The 12,236-nt window shown below is 45.8% G+C and overlaps 1 protein-coding gene across 10 annotated transcripts in view; it reads left to right on the plus strand.

The window, feature by feature from the left end:
* The first annotated feature begins 1 nt into the window (after position 1).
* LOC119373613 (son of sevenless homolog 1) overlaps positions 2-12,236 on the plus strand; it is a 111,166-nt gene continuing 98,931 nt past the window's right edge. The window contains exons 1-7 of one of the 10 annotated variants that reach the window (XM_049420417.1): positions 2-339; positions 5,008-5,268; positions 6,301-6,462; positions 7,315-7,506; positions 9,323-9,463; positions 11,751-11,861; positions 12,088-12,186. In XM_049420417.1, the coding sequence (XP_049276374.1) occupies positions 241-339; positions 5,008-5,268; positions 6,301-6,462; positions 7,315-7,506; positions 9,323-9,463; positions 11,751-11,861; positions 12,088-12,186 (1,065 nt within the window). In that variant the 5' untranslated portion in view covers positions 2-240. The remainder of the gene's footprint in view (positions 340-5,007; positions 5,269-6,300; positions 6,463-7,314; positions 7,507-9,322; positions 9,464-11,750; positions 11,862-12,087; positions 12,187-12,236) is intronic. The other 9 variants (XM_049420416.1, XM_049420415.1, XM_049420412.1 and 6 more) reach the window with 9 other exon arrangements.

Here is a 12,236-nt window from a genome sequence, read left to right on the forward strand (position 1 = left end):
ATTGTGAGGTGAAAACACAGAAAGTGCTTCCAAGCCTGTCGACACAGCATGTGGAGCGTATGCAGAGATGGGACGTGCCACCATGGCTAGCGGCTTGAAAGCCGCCGCACCCTTCGGCATTATCGCGGCACTCGACCGCCGTGCTCGAGACTAGGCCTAATCAGGACCGTCGGTGCGCTCTTTCGAACCCGCGACCTTCGAGGCCGTCATGGAGCAGCCGAGCCTCTGACTTCCTGCGACATGTTTTCGGCCCGGGACGCGGCCGACTCCAATTTGGATGTAGACGGCCACGAGATCGCGTCCAAGTGGAAGGGACTGCTGGTGGCGGCGCTCAAGAAGGTGAGCTACCGCGAGAAACCATCCAAAACAGCTGTGCGGGGTGCAGCCTTGTTTGGCACCCCTGTCCGGGCTGTGCTACCGGGTGCAAGCGCGCTGCAAGAACTGTAACTAACAACGCGCCTGGCAACAGCATCCAGTGGAACCCGTTTCCTTGTTCACTGACAACCAAAACAAATGGCTGTTGGTTGGCTTTTATCTGAGCCCCGTGCTAACCAGCAAAATGGTCACACCTTGAGCGATTCGTTGCTCGAGATAAGTTTCTATTTCGTGGCAACGCGTTGTTTGCGCCTGATTGACCTTGTTTTCTTGTTGCGGAGATTCATTGTCTTCGCTCGTTGCGTCACGCGTTAGTGTAGCAATTGCGCGGGCACTACAGAAAGTGTTATCGGTAGCCCCGATGCTGACAGAATACGCCTTTAGGCCTCGCAACACCTTATCTGGGTTCTATCTGCGTGTATTCCGTGCGCGCAAATGCATCCTTCGGTATTGCACGTGCAAAAACAGTCTTTCCTTTGCAGGTTTCAAGCCGTATCCGTGTTAGCGCACTTGGGCTACATCGAGTGTCGTAATGATATTTCGTTTAGAAATGCGTTCTCTCGTTTTCTAATGCTCTGGTTTTGATAAGAAGCGGTTTCTGTAAGAAATGTTTCATTTCGTTGAATGCTGCTAATGCTACTTCGTATTACCATTTATGACCATTACGAATCCCAGGCATTCTTTTTGCTTAGTTTTCCTTTACATCGGGTTAGGACAGTATGTAAACAACAGTTGCCATGCTGCCGATGATGTCTTGCCTCTTGCGTTTCGTGTTCCAACTTCTTAAATTGCGGTGCTGCATTCCCACAGATTGCAAAGGAAGAACTTTTACGATTTATGCAACGATGCAAAGTGGCAAAGCATGAAACTGAAACTGAAGGTCCCCGATACGGGTCTGTTCGATTCGCCTGAACCACCATTTTTTGCAGAAATGCAAAAGTGGCGCCCCGTAAGCCACTCCATTTTAAAAGGTGTAACATTGGTGCATGCTTTGCCTGCACTTTCTCTGCTGACAGTGCCGGCCTTGTGCAGACATGCGGATGTGAGGTGCTAGCACAACGTACAGGTGCATAGGCACCATTTAAACCCCGCTCACATGCATCTGCTTTGTTCATGCAACATGGGTTGTGTTTATGCCTCGTAAGCAGACTGTATCTGCAGCTTGTGACCTCTCAAAGTTACGCAGACGAAGCATGGGGCACGCACCATGCAGAAACCTTCTCATTCACTACAAGCATTGCACTTGCACCATTGCAACCGAGCTGCTTAGTTTCTGAACTTGTCGTGCCCTGCATTGAACCGGTTTGGTATGGTGGAGTCCAACCAAACGAACCTATGGCTGTCAATTCAGCTTCTAACAACGATCTCGTCCATTGGCATGGCAATTTGGACATTGAAACTTATTTAATGGCCAAGGTTACTACCCCCTGCATGCCGTCAAAAGAAAAAGGAAAGACAAGAATGAGACGACGTTTGTCCTGACTACACAATTACACGCTCGTGGGGAAGTGTGCGACAAGTGTTCTCATTGATCGCGAAATGAGCCGACCTGGCTGATGCCTTGAGCTTGTCCGCAGATCGCATTTGCAGTTCGCACAGGCCACATCCAAGTGCATCTAGAATGTGTAGTAGCACAGGTGGTTTCAAGTTGTGAGCGCTATAACTGCAAGACACGTTGTGGTTATGGTGATTGTATAAGCATTAGAATGACGACTCAGTCTGTTTGCACTCGGTGGAAAGACGTCTACTGTAGAGCAGATCATCCTAGGATGACGGGTTGTCAGTGCTGTTTAATATTACTGTTATTGGTGCTTTAGTAGGCCAACATACAATGAAGTGAAACTAACTCTTTTTAATCTAATATGCATTGTAAATGTTTCGATTGTATAACAAGTTTTGTGTTGCTAATAATTAGAAGCAAAGCCGCCTTGCCTATGGTAAAAGCCCTCCCACAATAGTTTCAGCTTCAGCCATTGACAAAAATATGTTTATAAAAGAAAGTCTTTCGGCCAGAGAGAACTAGACGCACGATAATAGCAAGTTGACAATTCTGCTTGAAATGTGTATCTGACATGGCCGTAAAAAGGCCTAAAATCAATCGCTGTACTACCTGATGTGTATACGTGCAATAAATTAGAGAGTGACAGACGGGTTAGGCCAGGAAACTAAAGGTAAAGGGTAAAAGGTCGCAATGCGTAAAGTGCAGCTAGCAGCGAATACATGCAGGCGCAAAAAAATGAATTGTGGCCACGATCATGCGCTGTAAATTATACGCACTGACATTGTACAGTCCCTTATGTTAAAATTCTGGCTGAAATGCATTCCATTCTTTGCAGCCTGAAGTTTTCTTTAAACACTCGTGTGCATGCTTCTCAAAGGTTGTCGGTCTTGGAGTGTAACGGCGTGCTTGCTTGCACACCTTGGCTTGTCTGCGCACTTTCGTTTTAGTGTTGTTTCGTAGCAGTGAACAGAGTTTGAGGAAATTTTTTTCACTACTTTTTGTGACCTCTTGAACGCTGACAAGTTCTAGTTGATAGGCTGACTTTAAAACACTTTGGCCCACTTTGTGTTTTCAGCGAGTTTTGCAGCGTTATCTCTCCAACTATCTTGCTTTGCAAAACAGTTGAGTGCTTTTGAAATGAGATATTGGCTGGAAATGGATGAAATGCAGCGGTGTCATTACTAGAATGGCTGTGCGTGTTCACGGGTGTGATTAGTGCACCATGCTTTTTCATATGGATGATCTGATAGAACATAATTATGTACAACACAACACAAGTATTATATAATGCACATTTTTAAATTAGTTTATTTTCATAAAGAGGCCCTGCATTCCATGAAGGCGAGCCCAATTTGCACAAAGTTGCATAAATATGTCTATTCTTACACATACTTAATAAAACGTGCATACTTGATATCCACATAGTAGATATGTATATAGTACAATAGGTACAACTGTTGTGTTGAAATTGTTCAGGACCATAAATGACGTAAGGGGAAGGCAGTGATACCACAGGGAATACAATTGCAGTTTGTAGTTGAAATATAGTAAGGTGAAAAAAAATATATTTTTAGTTTGAGCAGGTGGTTGCAGGAACTGCTGTAGTAGGCTGGTGCACCAAAGTATATAGATAGCTTGCACGTGATGTCATGGACACAGCTTCTGAATGTACTGGTACTCCACGATGGTGGTTTTGATGACAAACAAATTACGTCAGTGAAAATGACGTGGCAGGACCATCTCTGTGCGTGAGTAACGAAAGAACTTGCATGTGATGTTTTGATAGCATTAATGTGACATCGCAAACATCGCATCTGCACATGCTGGTGCTCCAACATGGTTGTTTCAGTGACGTCAATGCAAGCCATCTATACAGAATGTCTGTTCGATGAAAGCCACATTAGAAAAATTAACTCGTGGTAGAGCAAGGTGCTAACAATACCTGGACAGACAACCTGCAAAAGGTTCTTTCGCTCGCATTCCATGAGGAATAAATTAACGTAATAGCAGATGCATATGCTAATTTTGACAGGTATACATCGGCAAGCAATCTTACTCCCCTGGGGGTCTGACAAACGTGATGGTTATGATACAAGTGTGCCTGGGCTGATATTCGCACACAAAAATACTTCAATGTGTATTTCGTGATGTTATTATTGGCATGTTACTGCCGATCTAAGGGACAATAAAGGGTTTTCTTTTTATACATCTATTGCTATTGAGTGTAGTTGTCACAAAATGGAGGTATGTTGTGAGGTCATGTTACAGTACTGTTCAGTCATATATTTGCAACTGCACTGTATGCAACCAAATGGATCCAACAGACAATCAGGCAAGGAAATCATAGGGGCCATTAATTGACTTCTAAATGTAGTGTAGTATTAATGAAGTAAATTGAAAAATTATAATGCATGACTTTAGAATCTGTACTATTTCTAGGGAGATAACATATATTTGATAGGACTCCTGGTTTGGTTGTGTCGGTTGTATAAAAGGCAGTTCTGTGCACCACGAGCGGATTCAGTGAACAGTTGGTATAAGTTGTAATGCAAGAGCGGAAATCTGTTTTTCTGCTTGCTGTCAGTCGAATAGTATGTACCACTGAAACATTCTTGGCAAAGCTTCAGGGTTGGTACCTGCATAATTTTCTCTTTAGCAGCTTTTCAAGCAACAACTATGTGGAGGATGCATGCACCTGATGGTATGGTTGTTACTGTGACACAAGTCTGGGCATGCCACCTCCGAGATGCTTTAGTGCCTGCCCCCCTTATCTCTGAGGGGATGCCAAGAAGCTGAGTGTTCAAGGTCATGCATCACTGCCAACTATCAATAATGGTAGCATTTTTTTTTTTTTGGTAATCAATAGCTGCAGTTTTTGCAAGCTTGTCATGATGCTTTCGCTTGTATTTTAAAGCGTCAGATTTTGCTGAAGCATCTCTACATTATCTGCAAGTGCACTTCTTACACAGTCCAAGATTTCATTGCACGTGGCCTTTTAATGAAAAAGGAAGGGCTAACGTCCTTGACACTTGCTCGCATACCCCTTGCCAGCCAGTCACTGCTGACTGGTGTGCTTTACACACTGACCACACGGCAGTTCATTTGACAAAAGTGTCACGTTCCCGATGCAGGTTCAGTGCCAAGTGCATCCCACGCTGACTGCCACCGACGAGGCCCTGCAATATGTCGAGGGCCTGGTCCTGCGGCTGCTGTGGACGCTGTGCGGAGGCCGGCCGCACTCTGTGCAGGACGTGGAGGACCGCGTGCGCCGCCTCTTCCCGAACCCCATCGACCTGTGGGCCATCAAGGACGCTCAGGCAGCCCTGGAGCGAGGCCGTCGCCGATCTTCCCTCGTGCTGCCGCTCGACAAAATACACCCCCTCCTGCACAAGGTGTGCTCTGCTGGGGATGTAACTTAGTATCGTTGCTGGGCTAGTTGGCACATGCTTACTGAAATGCAAAAGGACACATAACCACCAAGGAAGGAGTTGAGACATAACAGAAAAGGATGCCCTTTTCTGGCCTGTCTCGAATCCTTGTATGGTGGTTACACGTATTGTATTTCAATGCGCTGGGGATCTTCGTGCACGCTTGAGCCTGCATAAACTGCAAGATGTTGATGCCGCTTGACCCCATGGCGATGCGATTTGCACGAGTCTTTTGAGCAACAGACGGAAGAGGGTACGATACCCCTACACTAACACGGAATCCGTCAACTCTCCAACACAGCTCGGAGTGTCATATTGCCAATGAGTGCACTTTTCTAATTTTAGTGCGCACCATTATGTTACATCAGCAGCTCGCAGGCAAAAAGAGGCGACTGCAAGACCTACAGAGCATGTGCTGCCACTGCGCTAGGTCTAACAAGGTAGCAATCCACTGAACATGAATAGTTTGCATAAGCCAAGGTAGCATGTAATCATCCTGAAGTAAGCATGTGGACCACATGTCATGATAAGGAAATGTGGGCCAGAGTTACAAAAAAGGGTACCCAGAATTAGTACTGTTGGGTGGCCAGTCGAGACTTGCCTCAGTGGCGTGGACTTATGCACATACCTTATTTTCTCATATATAACCCAACCCTGCAATTAAACTGCACGCTGCACTAAAGACTTGAAAAGAAAATAAAAAATATCCCCGCTAGTTACGTCAATCCACTTTCCTTGCATTACAGTTAAGCCGTGCCATAAAGCCAACTTGCACAGAGGAAATTACGTGTAACCTGGACCCCCCAACTGTAGTTCTGAATTTTCTGTATATTTTAGTGGGTTATACGCGAGAAAGTATGGCAACTTGACCTCGGGAGGGCTAAGCACAGTTTGCGTGGGAAAGTAGCTCCGGGGTGCCAACCATGTTTGTTTTGTTGCCACTTGAGTGGCAGTTCTCAGAAGTCGAGCTTAGCAAAGGATTGTTCCAATGTGCAGGTTCTGGGCTACCGGCTGGACCTACAGGTGAGCCAGTACATGGTGGCTGTGCTGGAGTACATAGCAGCTGACATCCTCAAGCTGACTGGCAACTACGTCAAGAACATCCGTCATGTTGAGATCACCTGTCAAGACTGCAGGGTCGCCATGTGTGCCGACAAGGTGCCACATCTCGTTTTGTTGCCTCTGTTCTTCACCTCTTCCACTCAAAATAGTCTGCATTTGCGCACTCTTCCAGATAATGCAACTCTTGTGTAACCTTGATGCGTTCTATTGCACAAAGAAATTTCCTTCTTAGCGCATCATCCAGGAAGGCATTCTTCCGAATCCGCTGTGATATCGTCACAAGGAGGCTACATTGCAGAAAACTACCTGCTAAGTCCTAATTATAAACTTTAAAGAAGTCTCTTCGTATCTTTTTCATAAAAAGTTTTCAGTTTTGTAAATGAGATTTGAAATATGCTGGAGCAAGACGTTAAGGTGAGCAAGTTGGTTTTGATGCATCGTACTTTGGGTGATAGCGCAACTTTACAACCCAGGCAAAGTAAGGAAGAAAAATGCGCCATGGCGCTGACTCACAACTGAGTCAGCGCTGTGTCGTGTTTTTCCTCCTTCCTTTGTCATTGTCAAAAAGTTGCTCTGTTACCCTGTTACCCGAATTACAATGAAATTTTGAATTCATAACATTTTGTGTAAATTTAAAAAGGAACTATGCTTTGTGGTTACCTGCTTGGTTAAAGCATAATTTTACTGTGTACCAGGGGTTTGAGACACAAAAACTAAATGTTTCCTTCTTGGGCCTTGTAGAGGAACTTTGATGTCGTGGCCACTATTAACAGGTCTATTTTCTAGTAGCTCAGCTAATTCGTTTGCGCAAGAATGAAGCAATGAACTGACGCATGATGAAACCTTGCTGCGGTCATGGTGACTCACGATTATCAAAATAATATTGAGCGCATTGCCGTGTGAAAATTGTTCTTTTCCCTCCCTCCCTGACCGTGCCATCTGCTCCAGGTGCTCATGGACATGTTCCACGGTGAAGACCTTGCGGCAGCTGAGGAAGAGTCCCTGGGCAGCCGGCCGCCATCCTCGTACGACGAGGAGGTCAAGGACCTCATTGCCGAAGAGAGGCAGCACATACGTGAACTCAACATGATCATCAAGGTCTTCAGGGAGCCCCTGGACAAGCTCTTCCCTGGGAGCAAGGTGCGCCGACATGTTTGAACCGTTGGACTGGGTTGTCCGTGCCTCTGGCCATACTTCAAGACTGGCTTAACAAAATTTGACCTTACATTCATTGAGTGACTAGTATGTTTACTGGTGCAGCTTTCAAGCTGGCATATTTGTGCAGGTTTTGTGGCGAAATAGCGTAAAAAACGCGTCGTGAACCTTGTGGCATAGGACACGGCGCTGTTTACTGTCCTGTTTTTTGCACTGTTCTGCCACAGTGTTCAACCAACTAGACCACCTAGGAACCCTTGTGTACGGATTTGCTCTCCTTTTCCTCTTATTATGCAGTTGCCACCATTTGCTTTAATTTTCTTGCTTCCTTACTGATATTTTTTTAGTCACGCAATTCCTTACTTTTAGAATTGGGTTGCTGATAATGTCTTGTGTTTACAGTGAAACCTCGTTAATACGTACCTGCCGGGACCGCGGCATAACTACGCACTAAACGGTAGTACGCATTAACCACCAAGCACAAATTTGCCTCTCCTGGCGTATGCCATCGCCACTAGCAAAGAAATAGAGTGCCACAGCAAATATTGCCTAAAGTACCCATCGCAAAGCCTTTTCTTTCTTTTTGCCAAAGTGGAGAAAAGATCCTAGCACTCTCGCATGATCGCCCGGTAGCGCGCGGTGGCCACGCCAAAGAGAATTTCGAAACTATTGAAGGGTCCGGGATATGCAGTGACCGACGTAGCGACAAAACGGACAGTGTCTGCATTCCGCGATATATGTGTATGCGTCTGTACCGCGATCTGCTACTAAACGAAAACTGACACGCGATACGGCCGCGTGGAGCCGATCATCTTCTGGGTAGTTGCGTGCAGCGCGTCGCCTGCTCAGCTCTTGTACGCCGTCACTACGTGCCCACTTCGTTCCAGACCGTGCACAGATGCGCCGAGTAGCTTGTTCGGTTAACGCAGCGATGTCGAGCTTCCTCCGCGACACTGTAGCAGTCCTGGCAGCGGACGGAGGCGCGTTGGGTGGTCGCCTAATAAAAGCGTGCAATATGCTTACAACTGCGCTACGCTTGCTGTACCGTACACGTGTGTTTAGCGTGATAGCGTCAATGCAGCGAGGTTTCACGGCGTCCGCGACCCGCAACAGCGATCTGATTTCGTTTCTACAAAGTGGTGCGCACTTGAACACAGCCCCGCATGAGGCGGCAGCGATCGGCGGCCCAGCGCGTTGAGGTTGTCGCCAAGTAAAAGCGTGCAGTAGGCTTAAAGTAACGCTGTGCTGCACACGTGCCCGGGCAGATAGCTGAAGATACTTATTGTGATAAGGTTGTCGGCGATAAGTCATGCTGGTGCGTTCGTCGGTGGCGCCGCCTCGCCTTCGTTCTTTCCCGATGCTTACGAGCAAATGCGTCACCGCAATCGCACGGAAGTCGGAATCGGTGATCGACCGATCTCCGTATTTCTAGAAAAGACGGAAAACCTTAGGCGGCACGTTGTGGCGTCGAGAATTTCAGCGGTGCAGTAAAAGTTTATTTCACAAAAAGTGATCTCGGGATGCAGGGTACGTACTAACCGGTAGGCATAGGGCGAACCACTACGGCTCAAGCGGTCAGCGAATGCATTGGGCTCTATGGGAGTCGGTCGGGGATTCGTCGCAACTACATCTTAACCATTAGTACGTTTAAAGCGGGTAAGTATTAACGAGGTTTGACTGTACATGTGGCAGGATTCTAGTGCAAGTGGTGAGGCAGCTTGCTGCGCGAGAGTGGATTTCTTTAACGATTACACATTGTGCTGACTGTACTGACTGTCGTGACGTTCCTGTCATTTCGCAGGACCTGGATGTCATCTTTGGCAATGTCATGGAGGTGTACGAGTTCAGTGTCTCGCTCCTCGGCTCCTTCGAGGACGTCGTCGAAATGACAGACGAGAATCAGAGTCCTGCCATTGGTTCCTGTTTCTACGAAATGGCCGAGGTACAAATGCCTCCATATTTATTTCCCCGAATGCATTGACCCGCCAGGTTGAAGGGCAAACAGCAAACTGGAAGGTACTATCATGAGAAATATATCATGAGCAAATTTTAAAAACAATCAGATAATGGAATCAACTCCCAGAAGCGATGTTAAGTATAACTGACAATAATGTATTCTTTCCTCATTTATGACAAATGACACGTGTGGGACATATTTCAGTGTTCTGCGATTTGCATGCTGTGCTATTTTGTCAGTAAACAGTAATTATTGTTGTACTACACTGCATTCTGTTATGTACTGCAACTCAGCAGTGTGTTGACTCGCGACATATGTACGATATCTTGTCATCGATCAGTCACTTGTACATTGTGCGTTTTTTTTTTTTTTGTATTCACCATTTTTATTATAGCTAAGCAACACGTTTGACTTTTGTAATCTGTATTTCACCCATCCCTCTTGCATAATGCCAACATGGCATTGCAGGCATCTCTGTAAAAAAAAAAAAAAAAGAGCGAGAACGTGGAAGCGTATGGCAAATAGGTTCAAACCCCAATTCGATCGACACTCGGATGGTGCCGTCTGAGATGTAGTGGAAAGGGTGGCGCTTTTCTGTGAAGTGTTGTCACTCCCATCACATGCTTGCTTTTACAGCACACGGAATGTGTAACACTGATAACAGCTTGATATGGTAGTGCCTGTTGTAGCCTCATGCGCAGCAGTGAGCAGTACTGTTTTTCTTAGTTCTAATCTTCTGTATCTTGATTTTATGTGATACATACGCACACAAAATGTGAATTGAAAAACAGATTAACAGTAGGGGTGTACGAATATTCGAAATTTCGAATATTTTTCGAATAGTGTTTGCTATTCGATTCGATTCGCACTGAAATTTTACTATTCGAACTATTCGAACTTGCCAAAGACAAATGCAGTCAACGTCCGGTTGAAAGTGACCCCTTCAGATTTTCAATATGCTTCACCTCATTACACTCTCGTATCGCGGCAAAGCTGCCTTTCAAGCTCTGTTACAGTCGAACTTAGCCAAGAGACAAAGTCAGGTTGGAAGTGGTCCCTAGATCTTCAATATGCTTCACCTCATCACACCCCCGTATTGCAGCAAAGCTGCCTTTCAAGCTCCGCTACGGTCGCAAATGTATTAACTCAAGAAAACGCTGGTTCCAATACAGAGATGAAAGATGTGGCAGAGTTGGGGGCTCAATTAATGCTGTTTTGGACCTGAAATTTGGGCAGGAAGTCCGAAAAATCGGACGCCGAAGCTTTTTGGCATCCAAAATTTCAGATGTTCTTATATATCGACGTCTACGAGGCAGATTTGGAACTCCGGACTTGAAGAGAGCACACCCTTGTCTGCCACATCAGTTGGGCTTCCACAGAAGTTGAAAGAGAAGGAGAGGCTGAGGAAATGGCATCTCTGCCTACCACGTGTAAAGTCTTGTCGGCAAGACTTTGGTTGCACCAAATCATGTACATAAATACAATTCGGCCTCTACATTGCCTCATTCTTGATAAGAAAGACAAAATATGACCCCACCAGCGCTTCATCAACCTAGCGAAAAGAAACACTTTCATGTTGCTATCTCACAAGAACATACTTGGGGATTCTCTGCAACTTTTTCTGTAATTTCACTTCGAATTCGAAAAATCTTTGAGAAATATTCGAAAATTATTCGAAATTATTTGATTCAATTTGCACTCAATCTTTATTATTCGAATTCGCTTCGCACCCAAAATTTTGCTATTCGCACAGCTCTAATTAACAGCAGTATCTTGCACAGAGCTATGGACAGCACAATGCCACACACTGCGTGGCATAACCGCCTTATCATCGTGAGCAGCCGGCGATGTGTAATCAGGTGCCATTTTCTATCAACACTAGAGAGGCAGGAGTTCCAACAGTTAGAACTGCGGCACCCCTCCCACTTTGCTTCTGACAGCAGCCGCCGTGAATTGCTCTGCGTTGCTTTTGAGGCTACTCGCCTCGCATTCGCGTGTACCCACTCGTATTGCTCACGACTGTACATCGTCGCATCTGCCAGTGCGTGTCGCTGCATTGTTCGCAAGTGCTCAAGATTAGAGGCTATGTTACAGTTAGTATACTTGCTTATGCAAAAATTACGTGTTGCAGTTCCAGCTTTGCGTTTCGTTCCTCTGCCGCAGTGTCATGACAGACATGCTTTGCGTTTGAGCTAGCCAAACGAGTTTGGTTATGACCTCGTAATTTGCCTTTTCTATCCCCCACCGACCTCTATTCCACCCTTTCTTGTAGTACGACGAGTTTGACGTGTACGACGACTATGCGCAAACTGTGGTAGCCCGAAGTTGTCGCGACACATTGGCTGAGCTGCTGCTGAAACCAGACGTGGCCAGCTCCCTACAGGTGAGACAGTCTTTCCCTGAGATGCACTGCATTTGCTGCGCTTAAGTTGTCTGTGAATATGCAATACCATCTAGCCATTTTGTTAGGAGACTTGCATTTTTTGTACTAGTTTAGGGATTCCTTGCTCACTCTTTCACTCACTTGTGAAACCTGTGTGGATATTTCTAGTGATTTATGTCATGCGTTCTCCCTTTTTTTTTTTTTTTTGTTTTTCCTTTCTCCCTAGACCGCTGGACATGGCTTTCTGCTAGCAGTGAAGTATGTTCTGCCAAGGTTGCTTGTGGGTCCGGTGGCCCACTGCTTTCAGTATTTTGAAGCCATCAAGGTGAGTGTATTTGCACTGTTGTACTTGTGTGCAGAAAAGGCAACATTTAT

This window comes from Rhipicephalus sanguineus, chromosome 11, assembly GCF_013339695.2.
Source record: "Rhipicephalus sanguineus isolate Rsan-2018 chromosome 11, BIME_Rsan_1.4, whole genome shotgun sequence".
Lineage (NCBI taxonomy): Eukaryota > Metazoa > Arthropoda > Arachnida > Ixodida > Ixodidae > Rhipicephalus > Rhipicephalus sanguineus.